At 44.4% G+C, this 24,967-nt stretch overlaps 1 protein-coding gene across 1 annotated transcript in view; it reads left to right on the top strand.

Annotated features, from left to right (window-relative positions):
- LOC138282815 (transient receptor potential channel pyrexia-like) overlaps positions 1-24,967 on the top strand; it is a 1,013,831-nt gene that overhangs the window by 947,443 nt on the left and 41,421 nt on the right. The window contains exon 22 of the mRNA XM_069220730.1: positions 9,939-10,057. Within this exon, the coding sequence (XP_069076831.1) occupies positions 9,939-10,057 (119 nt within the window). The remainder of the gene's footprint in view (positions 1-9,938; positions 10,058-24,967) is intronic.

Below are 24,967 nucleotides of genomic sequence, written 5' to 3'. Positions count from 1 at the left end.
TCGTTTTTTGAGGACACATTTTGTTTGCTGAGTTGCAGTTGGTTTTGTTCCTGCTGTTGACTTTCAGAACAGCCTGTCGTGTGAAATCCGGGAGTTCTCTGCAACAAACTGAAGTCTGTTTACCTTTCAACCTTTCTTGGATGGTTCCTGGTGTTTCCTACTGGATTGCTCTGTTTGCTGTTTTCTCGTGGCTGTGAAGTGACACCTGAATGTAACATTTTCTTATCAGCCCTTGAACCTTTCTGAGTTGTCCATGCAGTGTTAATTCTTTCACTGACAAGCATCCTTGTAGCACAACTCATTTCTGGTCTGTTGGAACTTCTGGAAAGGACTCTTTATTCCAGTGTTAATTACAGCTTCAAGATTCAACACAGTGATGAGCACAGCATCCTGTTGGTAACTGTTTATGTGCTTGCACCACGGTGACAGGCACACCTTTAGCAACTTCAAGTTTTAAAAGACTTCTATATCAGTAGTGTTATATTCAGTGCCATGAAATTTGGTTTGTGTTTAATTTTGACATTTTAGTTTTACAATGTTTGCAATTTAAAATTATCACAGAGTGGCTATTGGTTGGGTCTTAAAGGGAACGAAAAATAGAATTTCTAGCAAGAATGTCGTATGAATCTGCTTCTAACTTGGCTACTATTGCTCCATTCCTACAATGTCCTGGAAAACCTCATGTTAAATGGCCTATTTGGTTACGTTCATTTGAGAACTATCTAGTTGCTGTAGGTGCTGATGGTTTTCCACCTAAGCGTAAAGCTGCCATTTTATTTAGTCACCTGGGGCAAGAAGGCCAACAAGTGTTTGATAATTTACCCAAAGTTATTCCATCTGAAGAAGCGGGTGGTGATTGGAATGAATTTGCAGAAGCTATTGCACGTCTCCAACGTAAATTTTGCGAAGAACCAAGTGTCTTGTTAGAAAGGTTTAATTTTTTAAAAAAAAAACAGGCAGCAGATGAGTCTGTGGAGGATTTTATTTCAGTGTTGAGATCTTTAGCTGTCACATGCAATTTTGGGTCTGCATTAGATACGTATTTGCGTGATCAATTTGTTTACAGTTGCTATTCCAAGAAGATTCAAGAGAGATTATTAAGTTGCAGGGATCCTTCATTAAGTGAGGTGCTGATGTTAGCTAAAAGTATTGAACGCTCTATTGTTTCAACTCAGGTAATAACTCAAGAATATACCAAATCATCTTCAGTGCTGGTAAATTCAGTTAATGAAGGAGAGCATGTGGATTATGTTGGTCTCAAGGGAAGGAATGTTAAGCCTTTTGTTAAAAAAACGAATCAATATTGTTTTAGGTGTGGTTCTAAATCACATTTGAGCAATTTTGCGCAATGTCCTGCTATAGGTAAACGCTGCACTAACTGCAAAAAGGTAGGACATTTTTACAGTGTTTGTAAAAGCAGTAAAAATGTAAAAGTACATAGCATTGAAGTAACAGAAGACGAGGATTTATTGAGTTTATCTAATATGGTACTGAACTTAGATACTGGCACTTGTAAAAGTGAAGTAATCAAAGACCCTGTTTGCCAAGTTCTTTTAGGCAATATGATTTCTATCAATATGACATGTGATTCAGGGGCACCCATCACAATAATTTCAGACACTTTGTTTAACTTTCATTGGAAAGGTAAAGTGATATTAAGTAAACCAGATGTACACCCTAAAGCTTATGGGGATCAAGATATTGATCTGTTGGGATATTTTGAAGAACAAATCACTTGTTTGGGAAACAGTATTTGTACTAAAGTGTATGTGGCTATTAAAGGAAGGAATATTGTAGGTTGGCGGGATTTAGCCAAGTTAGGCCTCATGCTTGTGCCTGGAGCAGATTTGCCTGTGAGGATATGTAACATTCCTGTATCCATGGTCCAAGTTCAGGAGAAAAGTTCAGTAAAAGAGATTTGTGACGCTTACCCTGAGCTCTTTAGTCACTCTATTGGTTGTTTTAAAAATTACACACACACTATTAGGTTAAAAAAGAATGCAATTCCAGTAATTCATAAAGTTCGCCCTGTACCCTTTACCATCAGAGCAGAATTAAAAAGGTTATTGGACCAAATGGTAAATGAGGGTATCATTAAACAGGCAGAATCTTCTGAGTGGGTCAGTCCCATTGTGATCGTTCGGAAAAAGGATGGGGACATAAGACTCTGTGCTGACCTTCGCACATTAAATAAAAACATTGTTGTTGAATGTCACCCATTGCCCAAGGTGCAAGACTTGTTAGCTAACATTGGTCATGCACGTTTTTTCTCACTATTAGATCTTAAATCAGCGTATCATCAAATTCCGCTCGATCAGGTGTCACAAAATCTCACCACTTTTATAACACCATTTGGTGCTTTCAAGTTTACAAGGCTACCTTTTGGCCTGGCTTCAGCTGCCAGTGTCTTCCAAAGGTTGATGGACACAGTATTGGAGGGTATAGAAGGAGTTCAAGCTTTTCAAGATGACGTACTCATCTTTGCAGAAACTTTGAATGAGCACAATAGAATTTTAACCAGGGTTTTTGATAAATTTAGGGAATTTGGAGTTACTCTTCGGTCTGATAAATGCAAATTAAATGTGCAAAATTTTGACTATTTGGGTCACATGGTTACCCCAAATGGTATTTCTCCCAAATATTCATTAATTAAAGCTATTCAGGATGCAAAGCCTCCCAGGGATAAGGATACCTTGAGATCTTTCCTGGGCTTAAGTGAGTATTATTCACGCTTTGTGAAGGGATATGCATATATTGTGCAGCCATTAAGGAACTTGTTAAAAAAAGGCGCCAAATATATTTGGTCTGATGAGGTTGAGGAAGCATTTCAGAATGTCAAGAGATTGATAATATCAGCTCCAGCATTATCATCTTTTGTTTCTGGAAAGAAATGTATAATTACTGTGGATGCCAGTCAAGTTGGTCTGGGAGCTGTACTATCGCAACGGATTGAAGGCAAGGAAAACACTATTGCTTTTGCTTCACGTGCACTGAATTTGGCAGAGTCACATTATAGTACAATTGAACGTGAAGCACTAGCATGTTCATGGGCAGTGGAAAGATTTAAAAACTATATCTGGGGCACACAATTTGACATGTTTACGGATCACAAGCCGTTAATTCATCTCTTGAATGGAAATGGAACGGGGAAAGCGTCGTCACGTCTAGTGAGATTGATTTCAAGGTTGCATGAATTTGATTTTGTTTTGAAATATATCCCTGGAGGTAAGAACGTTAGAGCAGATTGTTTGTCAAGGTTACCAGTTTCGGATGAAGTTGTACTAAATTCGGAAGAAGAATGCGTGGTGGCATCTATAGAGGACATTTTACATAATACTGGGTTACTTTCGCATGAAAAATGGATAGAGGCTTCTAACAATGATCCTATTTTTTCTAAGGTCACAACTTATATGAAGGACGGATGGCCTCGTGAGAGAAATGTGGAGATGTCATTACGTCCCTATATTCAAGTGTCTGAAGAACTATCATTGGTGTCTGGTGTATTAATGCGTGCTGACTTGTGTGTCCCTCCAAGTTCTTTAAGGGAACTACTAATTGAAGAAGCACATAAAGGGCATTTGGGCATAAGTAGCACCTGTAAAGCTCTCAAACAATTTTATTGGTGGCCAGCAATGGAATCCCAAGTGGCCACTTATATTGGTGCCTGTGCTACTTGTCTGGTCTCAGATAAACATTGGAAGTTGCAGGAGACACCTCTACACAACACTCCTTATCCTGATATGGCATGGGAAAAAGTGGCAATAGACATTGCAGGCCCTTTTGAGTTGCTTCCATCTAGTCAAAGGTATATGATGGTTTTAATTGATTATTTTTCTAAATGGGTGCATATTGATTTTGCTACAAATCCAAATACGGACACTGTAATCACATTTTTGCAGAAGATATTCAATATTGAAGGTGCAACAAATGAAATAGTAACAGATAATGGTACACATTTCACTTCACACAAAATGTATGAGTTTTTATCTCAGCATCACATGAAGCATAATAAAGTGGCTCTTTATTCCCCTTCATCAAACGGTTTAGTGGAGCGTATGAACAAATTCTTAAAGGAAGGTGTTCAAACCGCTTTAGCGATGGGTCAGGATGTTAAAATGTTTTTAAAAGAGAAAATTTGGTCATATTTAACCACTCCTCACAGTACTACTGGCGTTTGTCCTTTTGTGTTATTACGCAAAAGGTTGCCCAGATTTAATATGTTACCTGATTGGATTAGAAATTTGAACAAAGACAAATTTGAGGATTTATCTAAAGTGGAAAGTTCAGTGATTAAAAAACAAAATCGAACAAAAGAACTGTTTGACAAGAAATTTAGAGTTAAATTAGTGGATGTTCAGGTTGGAGATTGGGTTTTAGTGAGAGTACCGTCTAGGGTTAAAAAGGGAAGTTCTAAATTTTCCTTACCTGCCCAGGTTGAGAAAATTTCTAAAGGTTCTGTGTTTTTGTGGAACAAAGGTTGGTGGAGCAAGAGAGACATTGTTAAAATTTCTAAAGAGCAAGCAAAGAAAATATTGTTCGTCAGATCAAGAACAACAAATCAAGAATATAATTTTGTGGGTGATCAACAACTTATGAATTTCTCTCAAGTTGATTTGAGTAGGCCAACCTTGGAAACACAATTGACGGAAGGTTCAGAAGTTTTGGGTCCGTGTGATGAGGAGAGTGCCTCTTCTAGGCAATCATTACATCAACCTTCTTCAACAGTGAAAAGTAGAAATTCTCGCAATGCGTCTATGCCTGTCAAATTTCAGGACTATTATGTCTCTTAGCTTTAATGCTTTAAGTTATAAGTTCTGCACTGGCTTCTTAGTAATTGGGTAAATGTAATGACAATATGTATATATGTTTATGTTTATGTAGTCATTGATTTATTTTATTTTAATATTTTTTCTTTTGTATTAAAAGGGGGGGGGTGTTGTATAGGTGTTACTGTTGTTGTAGTTCAGCTGTCACAGCATGAGCTCTGCTCGTGCTGTGACGTCTGCTGCATGCTTACATCATTAGGTTCTCTGCAGCAGCACGTTCTGTTTATTTTCAATAGCGTGTGTTGTCTCTGATGAGAATCTCGTGAGTTTCAGTTTGTTTCCTGGTTGTTGAAGCTGATGGCTCGTGTGCAGGCAACATGTTGTATTTTGAATGGCACAACCGGTTTTGAAAATGTAAGTGTGACATCGGTTGGCCAGTTTTCTCCTTGTTACCTGTGCTCATGTCATGCTGGTTGTGAGCTCCTATTTTGAGGCAAATTAAAGAACTTTTTCACAGGAATCCTGCTTGGCCAGCCTCAATTTATTTCTATTTCAAGGCACTTGCAACAGCAGGGCCCTCAGAATACCAGGACAGTGAGCCCACCGCCCTCTGGCCGTCCTCACAGCCAGCCTGGCACCTCGGATACAGGCCTACCTGCATGTGCACGGGGAGGAGGGGGTGCCATGGTAAAATGAAAAACAACGCAAACTATGTTCAACCGAGTGTTTGCATTTTAGAGGACGCTGCACTAAAACATACAACTTTCTCTAGCTGTGCTGGGAACTGAAAACAAACTGGAATTACAAACGCAAACAGGGCCCTGACCTACCCGGTCCTTTCACTGAAAGCCGCAGAGGGAAGCAATGGGCGTGTGTACTGGGGAGCTAACGTGTTTGCATGAAGCCAGAAAATGCAGGACTGGGGTGAGCGTGCTGTTGTGAATCTTGCACTAATGGTACATGTATCAGTGCATCCGCTCCGGAATGTAACACGGACCAGAGCCCGGGCCCTGCCATACTAGATGGTAAATGGGGTAGCGTGGGGTAGCAGTCGCAAACCCTTGCTTGTCCTTTGCTTCTCCCGACACTGCCTTTACTATCCCTGATCTCCGGGGTCATTGAGGGAGCGTCGATGGCAGAAAATGTACTTCAGGTTGTAGGCTCCTACAAAGCTTTTGCGGTGCCCCGGTTAAAAATTACAAGCGTGTCCCCAGACCTGGTTCTTATCCAAGGCACCATAGAATTAATTATTAGAATGATGCACATTCAAGCCAAAGGTGCTATTTCATGACAGATAATTCAGTTACAAAACTGGATCTCCTAGGCCAGACTTCTTCCATTACAAAGCAGGTACAGCAGATGTAGTGTAAGTGACTCCTCACACCGAGCAGACACAGCACAGGAGGAAGGTTGGAACCTCCCTCCCGCACAGAGCATCATGCACATGCAACCTTCCTCACGCAAGAGCATCATGCACATGCAACCTCCCGCCAGCACAGAGCATCATGCACATGCAACCGTCCTCCCTTCCTCACGCAAGAGCATCATGCACATGCAACCCTCCTCCAGCACAGAGCATCATGCACATGCAACCTTCCTCACGCAAGAGCATCATGCACATGCAACCTTCTTCACGCAAGAGCATCATGCACATGCAACCTTCCTCCAGCATAGAGCATCATGCACATGTAACCTTCCTCACACACAGAGCATCATGCACATGCAACATTCCTCCCGCACAGAGCATCATGCACATGCAACCTTCCTCCCCTCCTCCCGCACAGAACATCATGCACATGCAACCTTCCTCCTGCACAGAGCATCATGTGCATGCATCCTTCCTCCCTTCCTCCCTTACAGAGCATCATGCACATGCAACCTTCCTTCCGCACAGAGCATCATGCACATGCATCCTTCCTCCCTCCCGCACAGAGCATCAAGCACATGCCACCTTCCTGCCTTCCTCACGCACAGAGCATCATGCACATGCCACCTTCCTCCCATACAGAGCATTATGCACATGCAACCTTCCTCCCTTCCTCCCGCACAGAGCATCATGCACATGCATGCTTCCTCACGCACAGAGCATCATGCACATGCAACCTTCCTCCCTTCCTCACGCACAGGGCATAATACACATGCAACCTTCCTCATGCACAGAGCATCATGAACATTCATCCTTCCTCCCGCACAGAGCATTATGCAGATGCCACCTTCCTCCCGCACAGAGCATCATGCACATGTAAACTTCCTCCTGCACAGAGCATCATGCACATGCAACCTTCCTCCCTTCCTCCCGCACAGAGCATCATGCACATGCACCCTTCCTCCCGCACAGAGCATCATGCACATGCAACCTTCCTCCCTTCCTCCCACACAGAGCATCATGCACATGCAACCTTCCTCACACACAGAGCATCATGCACATGCAACCTTCCTCCCTTCCCCCCACACAGAGCATCATGCACAGGCATCTCTTAGGCCAGCAGCCAGCAGGATTCCCTTAAATAAAGACATACTACGGTGTGGGAAGCATTAGAGCAGCCTGTGTTAGACAAACAAGGACACAAGCATTGGCTTTGCTAATGGGTTTTAGACATGTTGTACACCAGTGTGGCTGCTGTTCAGCAGGGCTCAAAGTTAGTGGCATAGAGAAAGTGGAGTTGAGTGTTGCAGAGTGGAGTAGAGTAGAGTGTTGTAGAGAAGAGTGGCCTAGAATGTCAAAGTGGAGTGTTGTATAGTGTTGTAGAGTGGAGGACAGTGGAGTGGAGTAGCATGGAGTGTCGTAGAGTGGAGTGGCATAGATTGGAGTGTCATACAGTGTAGTAGAGTGTCATAGAGTGACGTGGTGTAGAGTTCCCTGGAAGACAAAGCTTAACATTGGACCTCTATCCTCTAATCTACAGAAAATGTAATAAGATAAAAACAATATTTAAGGTCTGTTTATTGGTCATTCACTTCTGAACTACAGCATGGTTATTTCGGGGGCTCTTCGGTAATCTCCACTGCCCAGTGCTCCAGGCCTATGGCAGGAGTGTGAACTTTAGGAAAAAGATTTTGTTATGGTATTTGTAAAGAGCATTGACCAAAATAAACAAGCTCGTAGACCATACATTGCTCTTCACATGCATGCAAGATTGATGAACTGGTAGTGGCAGAGATAAGTAAAATCAGTCAAGCACAAAGACAGGAGGAAGGGAATCCTTTTGAAAGAAATACAGCACATTTACTGCTGTGAACTCGCATTCAAGGCATACAACTGAAAACACATGTGCTCTTGTGAAGTACCTCATGAGAAAGGAAAAAAAGCTCCCAGAAAACGAGCACTCAAGGAAGAATGCAAGGAGCCAGTCAGAGAGGTGGGAAACAGGCTATGCTTCACAGGAGGGACAAAGAAATACTGAACAGCCTAAAACAAATAGAAAACAAGCAAATGTGAGTTACGAAACATAATTTTAAGGGTAAGCAATGGGTGGATTGCATTTCTATGGAAGCTTGCAGCATGTCCCCAATATGCCTTTGCAATGCGTTCTGGTAGGGTTCGACCTAAAAGTGAACTACAGCTGACCTCGCTTGTGACGGCCATGAACTTCAATTACCAAAAGGCCAGGGGTAGCGGAAGTGACATCACACACCATATGACCTTTACATTCACTCACCCACATGCTTACACATACACACACAATCACACGTATATACACTCTCACACAGATGCAGTCTCACCTGAATGCATGCACACAACATATAATTACAATATTTTGTAATTACCTCAACCGCTGGGGGTGTCATATTCCTGCTAACTGCACTCCATTTGTATTATACTGATAGTGAACAATAAGTTATTATTCTCTATTAGTGTAATACAAATTGACAACAAAAGGAAATTGCAGCCCCAACCGGTGTCGATGAGGACGAGCCGTGCCAGTGTTTCTGGTGCTGAGTTTTCCACCTCTGAGGGAAGGGTCGCAAATTAAGTGCCAGGGGTCGCAAGGGGCAAGCCAGCGGTCTCAGCTGCGACCCCTAGCGGCCCCTAAATGACGTCCATAGTAACGGCCCTGGATTACACTCCAAACACAACTCTTAGCCCTTAGCATCAGAACAGGAGGGTGTTGAAAGGCTAAGGTTGGAACACGAGATGGGACAAGAGCTGAGCTCGGGGGACCCATCAGTGGTTAATGGGTTATGGTGTCATTTCTACCCCCCCTTGGGCATTTTTGAGAGACGATGTCGGTGAAGCCTGTCCCACCCCTGTCAATACTAGAATAAGAAGCTGCTGAGCTTTACATTTTAAAATTATTTCACGAGCATAAACATGGCGCGTGAGCGTAAGCACCTATAGATGCTGTGAGTATGGACCCTCCGGCGCAGTCAGCGGAACCTGCAGCCTATTATTAAGTATTAAAACGTCTTAAAATTGATCTGGTAAATGTGGGTGATTCCGAGAGACAATATGAGGCGTCTTCGTTTTCTGTTACGACCCCCCCCCCCCCCCCCCACGTTGCTTATATCATTTCTGTCAGCACGATACCATCTGCCACTTCTAGATGCCAGTGAATGTGCACTTGTACGTTGAACTCATGATTCGAATGTTTGTGTAATAAGTCGATTTTCTCCAAACATAAGCATGCTACATAGCCCTCGGGGTTATTGTGAGGACGCTAATTCAGAAAGCAGTGTGAAAAAACACTCGATGGTCTTCTCGGTATCAAATAACATTCTCAGAAATATGTTCTGAACTGAAGCCAGCCGGAGTATGTTGTCCATAGCAGGCTTCCGTCCGCAGCTGTCCCACGGCAGGGGTCCAGCAGGCCGGCTCAGAGCTCACTATATATAAACCTATACATATACATCACTCAGCGAGGTCGGATATTTCACATTTCTGGACTGTGAAAGTACACAGAGAAGTTCCCAGATAAGGCTTTAATTTCGGAGAGGTGGTTATGGGTTAAGTCTCTAAGCCACTCAGTTGCTATCCCGTACTCTGGCTATATTTACTGTACATGCCTGGGCCTTGCCAACACACATTGCTGCAATTCCATTGGCGAAGAAACCGTATGTGTGTTGTTATGTTGTAGAAGGGCAGGGAGATGGAATATAATAATACTAACACAAGGCACAAGTAGCTCACACTCTAGTAACGTTTTGGCCCTTTTTTTTCTTTTTCTTCTTCAGGCGCAGTCGACCGGTGAGTCGAGTGGCAGCTGATACTGCGGAACACAGTCCGGGACCTAGTTCCCATGTCACGTTGGACATAGTAGGAAGAACGAGGCCCATGCCTCGCGACAGTAATGGTACGTTTTTATGAACTAAGAAGGAATCCTACTACTAATGATAACTGTGCACACATAATTAAATCATTACGGCCTGGACTTCGAGGAGGGCATTATTGAAAAGCCTGGCAGAATTACCACCATCATGTTGTAGTACGTTGGCTACAATAGTGCAGGGCGCTGTACCATGGATGGCAGAGTCATCTCACCCACTGGGAATCAGAGGATTTCATATCCACCTATCACCCTGTCTCTTAACCAGGAATTAAGCCTCCTCTGACCAACCATTATTGGTACAGCCCGTCTTTTAAAGAAGTTCTTAGAAAAATAAACATTGTTATTTTAAGAATAGTTGAATTACATTTGTAAAGCAGTACGTCAGAACTATTTCTAATAATAATGTAAGCCATAAATTAGAAAATACTTCTTTGTAGGACAGAAACTGGAAAACACGTTGATCTAAAATCACAGTGTACTGTACATCAAAATGATGTGGAAAGTTATCTGCAGATTACAGGTTTTTTTTTTAACATTATGGCCTTGATTTATACTTTTTAGCGGCGCATTTGCATCACTTTTTGACGCACAAAGGCCAAACTTACAAAATACCATTATATTTTGTAAGTTTGCACCGCTTTTGCATCAAAAAATGACGCAAAAAAAGTATAAATCAGGGCATAAGTGTGGCACAGTGCTAGTAATTAGGGCTTGGCGTTTTCTTGTGGTAATCTTCGAAGTAACCCATTGCTGTAAATCAGGATCGCACAGTCGGACAGGGATGGGGATGGGATCAAGATAACGCAGCAGAGTGCAGAGCCCGGATCTAGAACACAAGAGCAGGTAAAGAAGAGGTTGGAAGTGTAAGGCGCATCAAGGGGCATATTTATACTCTGTTTGCGCCGATTGTGCGTCAAACATTTTGACGCAAGTTCGTGCAAACCTTGCCCCATATTTAAACTATGACGCCCAACCCCACAGACGTCAAAAAACATCTGTGTGCGTCATCTTTTTGGATGGGGGAAACCGCCTTGCGTTAATGACATGCAAGGTAGGCGTTCCCGTCCAAAAAATGGCTTTAAGGCCTGTGCGCCTTATTTATACTCCTGCATCATTTTGACGCACAGGAGGGGGCGGGCCTTAAAAAAACGGCGCACAGCCTGATGTGTGCCGTTTTTTAACGCCTGGGTGAGGGCAGGCGTTGAAGGGACATGTAGGCTCACGTCCATGGTCTCAGACCATGGAAGCAGTCTAGAGGTGCCCTTCCCTGCCCCCAGGGCCACCCTTGCCCACCCCAGGAGGACACCCATGGATGGGGGAACCCATCCCAGGTAAGTTGAGGTAAGTATTATTTTTTAATTTTTTTAAAGTGGCATAGAGGGGCCTAATTTAGGCCCCCCTACCTGCCACTGTGCCCAATGGCCATGCCCAGGGGACGGAAGTCCCCAGGGCATGGACATTGGGCAAGGGGGCATGACTCCTGTCTTTGCTAAGACAGGAGTAATTTCAATGGGGGTTGTGCGTCAAAAAATGGCGCAAGTCCGGTTTGAGCCATGATTTTTGACTCAAACCTGACTTGCACCATTTTTTGACGCACAACCCACATTTTCCCCTATGCCGGCGCTGCCTGGTTTGAGTAAATTTTTTTTAATCCGACCAGTCCACAGCGCCGTCTAACGTCATTCCTTAAATAGGGCGCCCGCATGGTGTGTAGGAATGGCGTTAGCCAGTGGTAAATTTTTTGATGCAAACCAGCGCCGGCGCTGCTTTGCGTCAAAAAGTGTAAATATGGGCCCAAATGCTCAAACTAAGAACTAGAAGGGCTAATCAATGCAATGCATAGCGTGATGGCATCGAGGTTCAATGAGGAAACCAGCTATGCAGGGCATAGGGCAGGAAGTCAGGAGAATGTGGGGGAGGCCCTTGCAAGTTGCAGTTTGGAAGGACTGGCGAGCAGAGAGAGGTCCTCAGTGTTCTCCATTTTTTGTTTCTGCAGATGGCTTCACGTGAAAAGATTGTCAGCCCTGCTTTATTGAGATGATCACTACAATTAATTCAAATGGAAGCAGGCAAACTGATTCAGTCTTTGGCAGGCTATTTACGTTTTTTGTAGTCGCTGAAGACAGCCTTGGCCTCCCATTTATTAGAAGTAAAGTGTTTGTTTAAGATGAAAGATCCTATTTGGTAAGACAGTCCAGAAGGGTCAAAGAGGCCATGAGGCGGAAACTGGACTCGTGCTAAACCAATTTGAAGGCGGCATTGTATGAAGGAAGCAGAAAGAGACGGTGGGTGAATAGTGCATAGGCTACGGGAAAAATGGCCTGGGCACTGGCTGTCCTCTAGCTGAAGACAAACCAGTTTCTCTCGAAGTCTGATGACCAAGATTATGGAAGCACACATTTGCCTTTACAGTGTATGTCAAACACTATCTAGAATGTATGTTCTGATTCATTTTTCTAACTGCAGTTTCCTCACCTTTAGAATATCAGATTGAATCCAGAGATTTCTCAGCCTAGCGTCCGCGCACCAGTACGTGGCTCCATATCGACTCCACTCATCCTGGAATTGATGGTTGAACTGCATATAGGCGTCTCCTTAGTCCACTGACATCAATTCCTTTCTTCTGCACCTTTGTACTCAGAAATTGACTATCTCCAATCTTGTTCTTGCCATTTGACAAGCCTTTTTCCAATTTATTTCTTATTTACAAGGGAACGTGTCCCCTCAAAAAACTACAGGGTTGAGCTTTGTAGAGACTGATGTAAACAATTGTTTCCTGCAGATCCCAACGAGGTGTGTTTCTGGTGCCTGGGTTTGAGCCATGACTCCAAGTCATGGAAGGAGTGTGCCCTGCTGAACCTGAAGGTGCTCAATGACCACAAAGCCAAGCTGTAAGTCACTGAACACCGCAGACAGTCACATAAGAGCTGTTTCTGCATGAAGTCAAAGACACAAGCTCATTCCCACTCTCAGCTGGTCCCACAATGTATCATCATCATGAATCAAGTCTTTGAGTAAGTCTAAGTAAAAAAAGAAGCGCAAGACGTCCAAGAGGGCCTCTCACAGCCTCGCCACTCTTCCTCTGAGTACTCATGGTGCCTCTGGTCTTGCTGCCAGTCCCTTATTGAGGAGCCAATCCATAGCTGGTCCTGATGCACCCCAAATTCTTCAGTCCGGTCGGCAATGCCACAACAAAGTGAGGCATTCAAGGGCACTGTGCTTCGCATCTTTGGCACCTTACCACCCCACTCTGGTGTGCCTTTGGGCCTAACATATCTGCGGAGGTGTCCAGTCAGGTTACCACCAGTGAGTCTGCTCTTGGTACCGTTTGTGCTTCCTAAACCCAGTTCTGAATCAGCTCCAGCTTCTCAGACAACGCTACACTCGGCACCATGATGTCTGTCAGTTCCTACCATGGCCAAAGCTGGCACCAGAGCCACAGACATGAGAGAAGGACGTCAATCCTATTGTTTTGTTCGACTCCAAACTGAACCCATCTTACCTTGGCCAAAACCGCATTCTGGCACTATACAAATGTGGCCCGGCTCCAATACATTCTGAGGCTGACAAAATACTACTGTTGCTTAGGAGCTGCCCTTCAGTGATCCACCAGCTTTTCAGATTGGACTCTGACTAGAGTCAACTACCTGTTGGTGATGATGGTGGGGATGGGTTTGTCCCTTAATGGGCGTTTGGAATAAACCCTGTTCTCATTCACCAGTAAACAGACAGGTGGCATGTCATCAGAGTCCCACTTTGGGTGATCCTTCTTTTCTTATACAACACCCAAGAACCTGGTAGTATGTGCCGCTACCGGCATGGTGAACCCCAGTTCTTTTCTAACTACCCCCCTGGACAGAGAATCAAAAAGAAATGAGGCATTCAGAAAGAGGACGTTTTTCTCCACTAACCTCGCCTGTCATTCTGTCAACACCAGCTGCTTGCTAGACAGGTACACTCATGCTTTATGGGACTTGGTCACTGAAATCTTACTGGCAGTTCCGAAAGAATTTGGTGCTCATGTGACACAAATCATTCAAGATAGTCAGGATGCAGTCAAGTTTGTTATCCTCTCAGTACTGCTCCAGTGCTATTTCACATACTCATAAAACCCTTTGTGGCTTGGCCCCAAAACATCTAAAATGGGAATATGCAAGGAAAAGTCATATACAATAAGTGCAAGTGGAAAGGACTGGGCCCTCTTTCCACGTTACTGATAGGGAGTTGTTCCTTTTGGAGCTGATTCACAAACAAGTGAGGGTACATAAAAGAGTCCTGATGTGGTACTAGTTTCTATGGGCCACATGTAGCAACATTCAGATTTGCGACCTGCAAATTGTGACTCAGAACGAGTCGCAAATCCAAATGTTGGATGGTGTCCCTGACACCATCTGCGATTCGCAAGGGGGTCTCAAATGCCCACCTCATGAATAATCAGGAGGTGGGTTGCAATTTGCGACCCCCTTGCGAATGGCGGCCCTCACAGGAATGGTGGCCTGCTGCAAACAGCAGACCACCATGTCTGTAAATGCTTTTCAATAAAGCAGTTTTTTTTGTTGTTGTAATGCAGGCCGTTTTCCTTAAAGGAAAACGAGATGCATTACAAAAACGAAAAATGAAATGTTTTTGTTTCATTTTTGACCACTGCCTGCTCTGAAAAAATGTTTGCAGTGCCATTCACAATGGAGAAGGGGTCCCATGGGGACCCCTTCCCTTTTGCGAATGGGTTACTACCCATTTGAAATGGGTGCAAAATGCGATTGGTTTGTGACCGGAATCCTACATTGCACTGCGACTCGCAATTAGGAAGGGAACACCCCTTCCTAATTGCGAGTTGCAAACCCATTTTGCGATTCGGTAACCAGGTTACCGAATTGCAAAATGGGGTTTGTGCATTGCGATGTGCTTTTTGCACATCGCAAACAGAGAAATTAGCTGTTTGCGACGTGCAGAAAGCTTGCTACATGTGGCCCTAAATTCCTAAATGTCTCTGTGAATCAGCCCAAGGATCTCTTGTCCTTTTGCTTTCTTATGTCAAGTGTGAAAAAGTAGGTCATATCTATCAATAATTAAAGGATTTAGGGGCATATTTATGGAAAACTGGCACATAATTCATGATGTGCCACTTTTCTAACACTCCATTGCGTCCCACTAATAACACCACATGAACGCGGTATTTACAATGCTGCGCACCATGGCGGTCATGTCCACATTAGCGTCATAATTTATAGCGCTAATGTGGCGCTTAGCTGGATTAGGGCCATAAATTATAGTGCTAATACAGCAAAGTACAGGGAGGTCCATTGTTTTCAATGGGAGAGTCATCCTAATAATAATGACGCTAAAAATGGCGCAGTGAAATCTAGTAAATTTCACTGCGCCATTTTTCTGGGCCTCAATACATGAGAATGCCCCCCCTTGCATACATTATGCCTGGCGCCGGCATAATGTGGCGCAAGGGTTTACAAAGTGGCACAATGCTTGCATTGCGCCACTTTGTAAATATGGTGCATGGGAAATGCCTCCTTAACGCCACATTTGCGTAAAAAAAATGTCACAAATATGGTGCAAGGAGGAGCTAGTGGCATCATAAATATTACCCTTAGGCTTTCTCTTACTGTTTCATGTCCATTCATGTATAAAGGGTTTGAGCTCTAATGTGGTAAAACCAATGGAACTCACAGGGAGCACCTTAAGCAACCTGCGGGCTGCAAAGCTGCAACAAGTTAATTGGTTTGATTGGAGGTGAGTGGCTATACCCCACTTTATTTCGTTTAAATAGGTGAAAGGTTCCCCAGTGGATGCCACATGGATTTTGGAGTTCTGCTGTCACTTAGCATGTTGGCCTTGTCCGGGCTCTGCAGCAGCCACCCTGTGATGTCTAGGTGGGAAACAAAGTAGATATATTTGTCTGCAAATGTCCTCAGAGGTATCAGATTCTGCTAATCTTGAAAACTGTGGTGCATATTTATACTCTGCTTTCGCCATTTTAGCGTTTAAAAATATTGATGCTAAAACGGCACTGAGCTAACTCCATATTTATACTTTGAAGCTAGACCCGTCTAAGGTCACAATATTGGAGGTAGCGTCATGTAGATGCGGCAAACTTCCTTGCAATAATTAGATGCAAGGTAGGCGTTCCTGTCCACAATATGAACCTAACCCTCTACCGTCATATCTATACTCCAACACAGAGATGATGCGCATGGAGTAGGCAGACCCAAATAATGGTGCTAAGCCTGCTTAGCCCCATTATTTAATGCATGGGTCAGACAAGGCGTTAGGGTGCCTCTGGACCCATTTCCATGGCCAAACACCATGGATGCCTACCTCAAGCCCCAGGAACACTCCCACCCACACCAGAGAGACACCATAGGATGGGGGACCCCCATCCTGGGCAAGTATATTTTCTTTCTTTTAGGGTGTGCCTTTGGGGGCCCCTGACATGGGGGCCCCCTGCCTGGGTCTAGGTCTTATGTCCTTGCCCAGGGGACACTGGTCCCCTGTGCTGGCCATTGGGGTGATGGGCATGATTCCTGTCTTTACTAAGACAGGAGTCATATTTGGGTGCTAGTGTGTCAGATAATTACACTAGGCTGGTTAGCTGCATATGTTTTGCCGCTAACCAGCTTAGTGTCATTTCTGTCCCGCTAGCGCCCTTTTCCCTACCGCCACCCCACGCCCCGGCTAGCGTCTTTTTCTTAGAGGCTAGCTATTCCTTAGCACCTGCGTGCGCCATTCCATAGATATGGCACCTGGCTGCCCCTATGGAATGGCGCTAGCAGGCACTAAGAATATTGACACAAAACTCAGCGCAGTTTTGCGTCAAAAACCATAAATATGCACCTGTGTTTTTTAAGAGAGTTTGAGTGTGTCAATTAGAGGACACGTCGGAGAAATATATGGTCTTGTCAACAATCACAGTGCTCTCTATTCAATTCTCCTTTTCAGGCTTAAAACAAACATTTACTAGTCTCACTTCCCTTACCACTTCACACAAACTAATAATTATATTCTGTTCCATACAGCACTTCCTATTATAGATGTCAGTAGAACACATTTCACCCTTAGAGTAAAAAAATAAAAGGTTGGGTTGGTTCTGCAGATTATAAAGGTAACTCTTAGCTCATTCAGCTACTCTGACAGCTTTACACTAAGAGGATCGATGAAGGTCCTGGGTGAAAGCGGCGGGTCATTGAATTAATGAGGAGGACGTCTGATGAGATAATATGTGCCTCGATGTGCTTAGAATTCAACGTTTGGAAAACAATCTTCTCGGAATTCATTGATTATGGGAATTTTTGGAGAGTTGGGAACAGGTGGTAAGAATCCCCAGGGCCAGTGGTTTTTAAATCCCATAAAGGGCTCACAAAATGCACTGGGCCATAACACACTGGCTCGGGAGCCAATATTTGACTGTGGATCTGGCACAGATAAGGCACTTTTCGAGGCAGATGTGATCAAGAAAGAAAGGAAGTTAAGTGACAGGACGAGCAGGCCTGGCTAGGGCACCAGTGAGACCGGCACAGCTACGCCTGCAATTGGACGGCCCCTTCACTGGCGCTCAGTTACAACTATACTTTTACATTTTGTCTTCTGTTCACTTTTGTTGATGATCAGTATAATGTCCCGTGTTTCTAATTTAGTGAGCCAATTGCTCTTTTATTATAGGCTCAGTTCACAAATCCATTTGCACATGTAAATAAAACTTAGATGCACAAATGGCTAGATTCACGAGTGCTGATTCTCTTGTGGAGTTCTTAAAACGGGACTTTGTGCTCATGAACGGAGTTGCCGAGCATATCACGTCAGTTTGGTTTAATATTACACACGCGTAAATTAGAGGCAGCGATTTGGTTTTAAAGGAGTGGATTGCTGGAAATTGTGGGAACACAAAAAAACACTTTAGTTTGTGCATATTCACAGTGTTTTCCAAGACCTATTCTTCCCCTGGATACAACTGAAATGTTCCACTGTCACAAGAATTCTAATACTCTCCTTCTACACCCCAACCGGCCATCTCCACTCCGCCACCCTCGCAACCGTCCCACGTGTCCCCAGAACTACAACCGGCGGTAGATCATTCTCGCACCTCGCCGCCAAAACGTGGAACACTCTTCCTACCCACCTGCGCCAGACCAAAGACATCTTTACCTTCAGGAAACTTCTCAAGACCTGGCTGTTCGAGCAGTAGCAGCACCTCCCTCCACATCCCCCCACCCCCCTCCTCAGAGTCTTGAGACCCTCACGGGTGAGTAGTGAGCTTTACAAATTCCTGATTGATTGATTGAATACAGTACTCATATTTCCCTATACTAATCCACTACTAATTCCTCTTGGGTTCCGGAGTAGCATGCTACTTGACAAAAAGCACTTGACGCCTCGTCAGGGGTAGTAAGTGATACATAAATACAATTAGAATTATAAATAGTAAAGTTATTTCCATTGTGCAAAGTGGAGGAAAGCACCCCCAAAACTGGTAAGGGCGGAGGGAAATGAATTTCTTCAAGGGGAAATGTTTTCCCAGTGAAGGAAATAGTGCAATACAACAAACACAAATTCATTTTTCAAACACAATTGTAGATTATGTACATAATCAGGAAATTGACAAAACCTTTCAAGGACTCATCCTAGAGAGTGAGACTGGCACTCATTTCACTGACAATTTATTCAGAGTTGGTGATACGTTTGGCTGATTTTGGTTTTATACTTGTTAATGTGGCTAATATTTCAATACTCTGGTGTAGGTATTTCAGTAGTTGCATTGATAAAGCATTTGAGCATTTTATGAGACTCTGATCAATACTGCTGTCTGAGGCCACAACCTGTAGGGTCTGGTGTTGGTTGGAATCTGTAGGATTGGTGTCAAAACCTGTAAAGCCTTTGTAGTCTAAGCAGTAGCACTGGTGTCTGAGCCTGAGACTCTGGAGTTTACTCCCTGGCATTATCAGATGTGTGTAACATTTTATTTTCCTCCTGTCCCCATTTAGTTAACATTTTGTGAAATTCAGTTGAAACCCTCTTACTCATTGCTCTTAGAAAGGATCCAATATCTCTGGCACACCATGAGAGTATTACAGTGTTTCATGAGTGCCTTTTTAATATATTCTCGCAGGGAGAACGACCACAGTCTATACGTAGCCCTTCTTGATTGGGCTCACTCACTTCCCCCAGTTGATGCCATTAGGAATATAGTTCAAAGTGGAGGGTATTTAATTTTTCCCTACCCCTTTGTTCCTAGCGAGTCATTTCTATACAGTTTACAATGCTTTCTGGCTGTCACATTCCTTTCAGCCGTGCTCTTAATGGAGTGTGCGTGTCAGCGGTGCAAGGTGGATCATGTTGCCGTGTAAGAAGATACCTATATATGTAAATAAATATTGTTAAACCACACTATCAGTTGGGATTGAGATGACCTTAATGGACCTGAGTGTGTCCGCCGAGAGGTTCCCAGAAATGTACCTGTTATGCACATTAGGCCAAAACAAACTTTTTACTTTGGGTAGAAGCAATAATTAATAGTACAAACATTTGTATATCAAACTTATAACATGCCCTAGGGATGTTAGATATTTAGAAGATGATAGGAAGATGAGTTGGGTATCCAATAAACGAAAGGGCTGCTTTAAATGTCACAAATGTGTATTGGGTAAATTTGTTAAGGACAAGAGTAAAACATTTTGGAATTGTGACAAATCTAATTTGAGATTGGACATTTTGTTTATTGTAATTGTAAATATTACATTTGTCTACTAGTCTGTACCTGCACAAACAATATGTGAGATCAACAAAAGGTACACAAAGGAAAGATGGAAAGAACTTCTAAATGCAATTAAAAACAGGATGCAAATTCTCCAATAGCCTTACACATCTGATAAAGTCTTCTAGCCACAGATTCCTTACCATAGAATATTCCACAGGCATTGGACCTGGGGCCTGATTACGACTTTGGCAGGTGGGATACTATGTCACAAACGTGACGGATATCCCATCCGCCATATTGCAAGTTCCATGAAATCCTATGGAACTTGTAAAACAGCGGGCAGAATATCCGTCACATTTGTGATGGAGTATCCCATCTGCCAACGTCGTAATCAGGCCCTTGGTCCAGAAACGTTTTATGAGCTGGTAGATGGCATCATTCTGCTCCACAGGCCATTGTCAGCATCATCCACATCAGAAGTCACCTAAGTTGTGCCTGTGTAGTTGCCACCCCAGCACTCTGACATAATTACCTTCCTATCCATGCCATCAGCACTGATTCAGGCTTGCCTCAGTCATTTGATTGACTGGATTTTTTAAACTTTTTGTTGAATACTTAAAATCAGTGTGCCTAAATCCCATACCTTTTGTACTATCTCCCCTAAAAAACGTACTGGGTTTAAGTTGTGTTGTGCCTGTTACAGGTGAATGCCTGTGACAGACCCCCACTTTGTCTGCCTTTGGTGCTTGGAGCTGGAGAATGATTCAAAGGCCTGCTTGGATTGCAAGATCAATCAATCAATCAGTGATTTGTTAAGTGCGCTACTCACCCGGCAGGCTCTCAAGGCGCTGTGGGTGCTGGGTTGGGGTGCTACTGCTCGAAAAGCCAGGTCTTGAGGTGCTTCCTGAAGGTCAGGAGGTCCTGGGTCAGACGTAGGTTGACAGGGAGGGAGTTCCATGTTTTAGCGGCAAGGTGGGAGAAGGATCTACTGCCAGATGTGGTGCGGTGAATGCGGGGGATGGTAGCAAGGGCGAGGTTGGCGGAGCGGAGTTGGCGTGTAGGGATCTGGAAGTGGAGACGCTCGTTGAGATAGGCCTGTCCTGCATCGTGGAGAGCTTTGCGAGCGTGGATCAGGAGCTTGAAGACGATCCTTTTGTTGACGGGGAGCCAGTGGAGATCTCTGAGGTGAGCTGAGATGTGGTCATGGCGAGGGAGGTTGAGGATGAGTCGTGCTGAGGTGTTCTGGATGCGCTGGAGTTTCTTCTGGAGCTTGCCCGTTGTGCCTGCGTAGAGGGCGTTGCCGTAGTACAGTCTACTGCTGACGAGGGCGTGTGTGACCGTTCTTCTGGTTTCCACGGGGATCCATCTGAAGGTCTTGCATCCCAAGGCAATTCAGGAGTGAACCATGAAGCTCCTGACTTCTCAACACGCAACCCTGCACCACTCCAAATGTCAGATGTATGAAAGCCTTTTACCGGTCGCAAATGGCCCATGTAACAATCCTATTCTGTGAGTCTGTAACCTGTTACTGACTCGCAAAATAGGTTTGTGAATCACTATTAGGACGGGGCGTGCCAAGGGCGTCCATTCCTCACAGCGAGTCGCAGGGGGATGTAAGAATGTTTTGAAATCTGGAATACGGTCACAAAACATTTGCAATTACCACCAACTTCCAAGTTGCTGGTAAGCCATTCGCAAACAGAAAGGGGTCCCCAAGGGAACCCTTCCTCTTTGCAAATGGAGGGGCAAACATTTTTTAAGAGCAGGCAGTGGTCCCACGAACCACTGCCTATTCCTAAAAAATGAAAAGAAAACTTTTCAGTTTTGTTTTTGTAATACATCCCATTTCCCTTTAAGTAAAATGGTCTTCATTCCAAAAAAAAGATTGCTTTATTGAAAAGCAATCACAGACATGGTGGTCTGCTGAACCCAGCAGGCCACCATCCCTGTGATTGTAGCCATTCCCAAATGGGTCACAAATTGTGACCTGCCTCATGAATATTAATGAGGCAGGTCTCTTGTGACCCATTTGGGAATCGCAAACAGTGTTAAACATACTGTTATACATACTGTTATACATCCCAGTTTACGATTTTCTAATAGCGAATCGATAAGATTCGCTTTTAGGAAATCGCAAAGGGGATATTTCATACATCTGGCCCCAAGTCCTGTTTGTGAGAGAGGTCCTGGGACCCCTCTCAGAGTCTCTTGTGCTGGTCATTATTGCGTTCCAGGACTTCATCAGGTAAGTCCCACAAAAAGAAGTCCAAGAAGTCAAATCGTTCTTTGATTTCACCCTGCTGATCAAGTCATCGGATGAGGCATAGAACAACACCAAAAATTGAGGCCCCGCTCCCATGCTGTCCCCCTGGAGCCTGAGTCTGGGTCTGCTCTGTGCCTCCCCGAATTTCCCAAAGCCAGAGCAACCCTCTCCCAACAAAAAGTAATTTTATAAGGCTATGCACCTCATTTATGGGTGGCTGGAGCACCTTTTTCCCCCAAGGGTCCAAGAGGTCCCCAGTGCTAGTCAGGTCCTCAGGATACATTCCTGGATCCACAACAGACCTCAATCATGACTCCATGACCTGCACTGGGGTTCGTTCTAGTGACGCCATTCGTGGTGCTGACGACTCCTATCTGTGGCACCGATATCATAATTCCTGATTTGATACAGAGCAGTACTGGCATCGCTCAATGCCAGCACTGGTGCTGAACAGACCCAGGCAGTCTGAGTCGGAGATAGAGCCTTATTTCCAAGAAAGACCATGTGAGGATTATGAATGGAGGGGATATGATGATCCCTATAGTTATCCAAACCCCCTAGAAGATACCATGATTGAGGATAACTGGTATGAGGAACTGGCCTATTCCTGTGATCTGGATATCTCATCAGACACTGGTCTCCTCTCTCCTCCAACAGTAGCTACGGAGGAAGCAGCCTCCTTTGCAGTGGTGGTGCATAGAGTGGCTGGCAGCATGGACCTTACACTGCCTACAGTGGAGGATGAGACAAACTTCATGATGGAGGTGCTTCAATCAAGGGCATCGTTCACGGAACCCCTACTCCCCTTTAATGAAGACCCTCACTGATGTCCATCACCCGCCGCCAATGCCCTATGCCTGGGGACCCCGCATTACTCACCAAGCACCCCAGCCCTTATAGCCTTGTGGTCCAGGCCTCCATGTCCAAAGTAAACCTTGGCACTTTCCTTACCATACCACCAGATAGAGAATCTAGGAAGCTGGACACCTTTAGAAAGATGATTGTTTCTTCCACCGGCCTTGCACTGCTGTTGATGAACACTTCATGCTTATTGAGTCACTCATGGTCTCAGAGGAGGACTGAACCATACTCTTACAAGCAATTACTTATGGTAGAAACACAGCCAAGTTTACCATACACTGTGGACCAGATACCATTGACTCATGATGCACAGCAATTGCATTGTCAGTTGTTGGAGCTCACCATGGCCCCTCAGCAGCCACAATCCACCTATTGCTCCTTCTGTGGCTACAGTAGGGCCACCAGCGGCATCCTTTCACCCACAGCCACCAGGCTTCTCAGTCCTCTCATAGCTGTGGACAAAGCTCCCACAGACTGTGTGGGAACCAAGGCCAGATGTTTACCTAGTATACCCCCACTGTGCCCCCGGCAGCCTTGGAAAAAGCCCCTTTAATATGTCCTAAAACCATCATGGACAGCTGGTTGGCGGCAAGATCTGGCACCACCTGCCCCAATGGCACACTTTAACTGAGGACAAATGCATGCTTCAGATTGTTCAGCAGGGTCATGCCCTACCCATTATGAAAACCCCATCACCCATGCCACTGTCCTCAGATAAGCTGACGGAGGACCACCTTTTGCTCTTGCAGCAGGAAGCACAGTCTCTTTTGGCCAATTGAGTCATTGAGAGGGTGTCAACATCAGAAGTAGGCCTTGGTTTCTATTCCCTCTACTTTCTGGTGCCAAAAAAGGATGAAGGACTTTCTCCTATTCTAGATTTTTTGGCTCTGGAGGTTGCTCGAATATCAGGACATCTTCATGGTTGTGCAGCACTGGCAGTATCCCTAATGGCCAGGGCAGACAAACTCAGCTGGAAGTGCCTCAGAAATCATGTGTGGCATCTTCATCCGGAGGTGGTCCAAGGCCTCTCCAGAGATTAGGGAGAACCATGGTTAGATCAATTTGCAATCGGGAAAACACGCTATGTCAGCACTTCTGAATGCTGAAGTTTTTAAACCAGCTCTCATTAAGAAATGCTTTTCATCTTGAGTGCAGCTCAGGATTCCTGTATGCCTTTCCACCGATATGACTTCTGCCCAGATTTCTTAAGAAAATCAGCAACAACCGGGCTAAAGTCATTCTAGTGGCTCCAGATTGGACTTGGAGAGTATTGTTTCCTGATCTCCTGAGCATGAGCATTGGTCCTCCGATCAGGCTTTGGGAGGATCTCATGTTGCAGCAACAGGCCAGGGTTCTACACCCAAACCTGCAGTCTCTCCAACTGCATATGTGGAGACTGAACAGCAACAGGTGAGAGTCTTCGATCTGCCTCCTGAAGTATGTGACATCACCTTAGCAGCCACATATCCCTCCACCAAGAATGAATATGTCTGTCGATGGGACATATTTGTGGCTTGATCTGCTGCCAAATTCATTGATACTCTGTCTGCACCCTTATCTGAAGTTCTTTTGTTTTCATTATCCCTTGCCCAGCAATGCCTTGCTTTGGGCACAGTTAAAGGGTATCTTTCAGCCATCTCGGAGTTCTTGCAGTTGCCAGACCAACACTTCCTGCTGAATCCATGCTTTGTGACCTGCTTCCTCAAAGGATTATAAAACATGTTTCCTTCCACACTTTTCATTATGCTTAAAAGGGACTTTAATTTAGTTGTTATTTTTCTGATGTGTTCAACTTTTAAGCCCATGCACAGTGGCACTCTTCGCTTGATTACCATCAAAACAGTCTTTCTTGTGGCTATTGCATTTGCCTGGATGGTTGGTGAGTTGCAAGCACTCACAGTCAACCCTCCATATACTAACTTCTTCCCAAATAAATTTTTCCTTAGAACCTGTGCCTCTTTCCAACCCAAGGTTGTGACACCTTTCCACCTTGGGCGGAATATGACACTCCTGATTTTCTTTGTTTCGTCATCTTTAGAAAGAAGAGGAGAGACTCCACTGTCTGGATTAAAAAATGACCGTTATTGTTTGGCATTGATTGTACTAA

The sequence above is a fragment of the Pleurodeles waltl genome, chromosome 2_2 (assembly GCF_031143425.1).
Source record: "Pleurodeles waltl isolate 20211129_DDA chromosome 2_2, aPleWal1.hap1.20221129, whole genome shotgun sequence".
Taxonomy (NCBI): domain Eukaryota; kingdom Metazoa; phylum Chordata; class Amphibia; order Caudata; family Salamandridae; genus Pleurodeles; species Pleurodeles waltl.
Note: the sequence above shows the minus strand (reverse complement) of the source record. Positions and strands in the feature narration are given on the sequence as shown.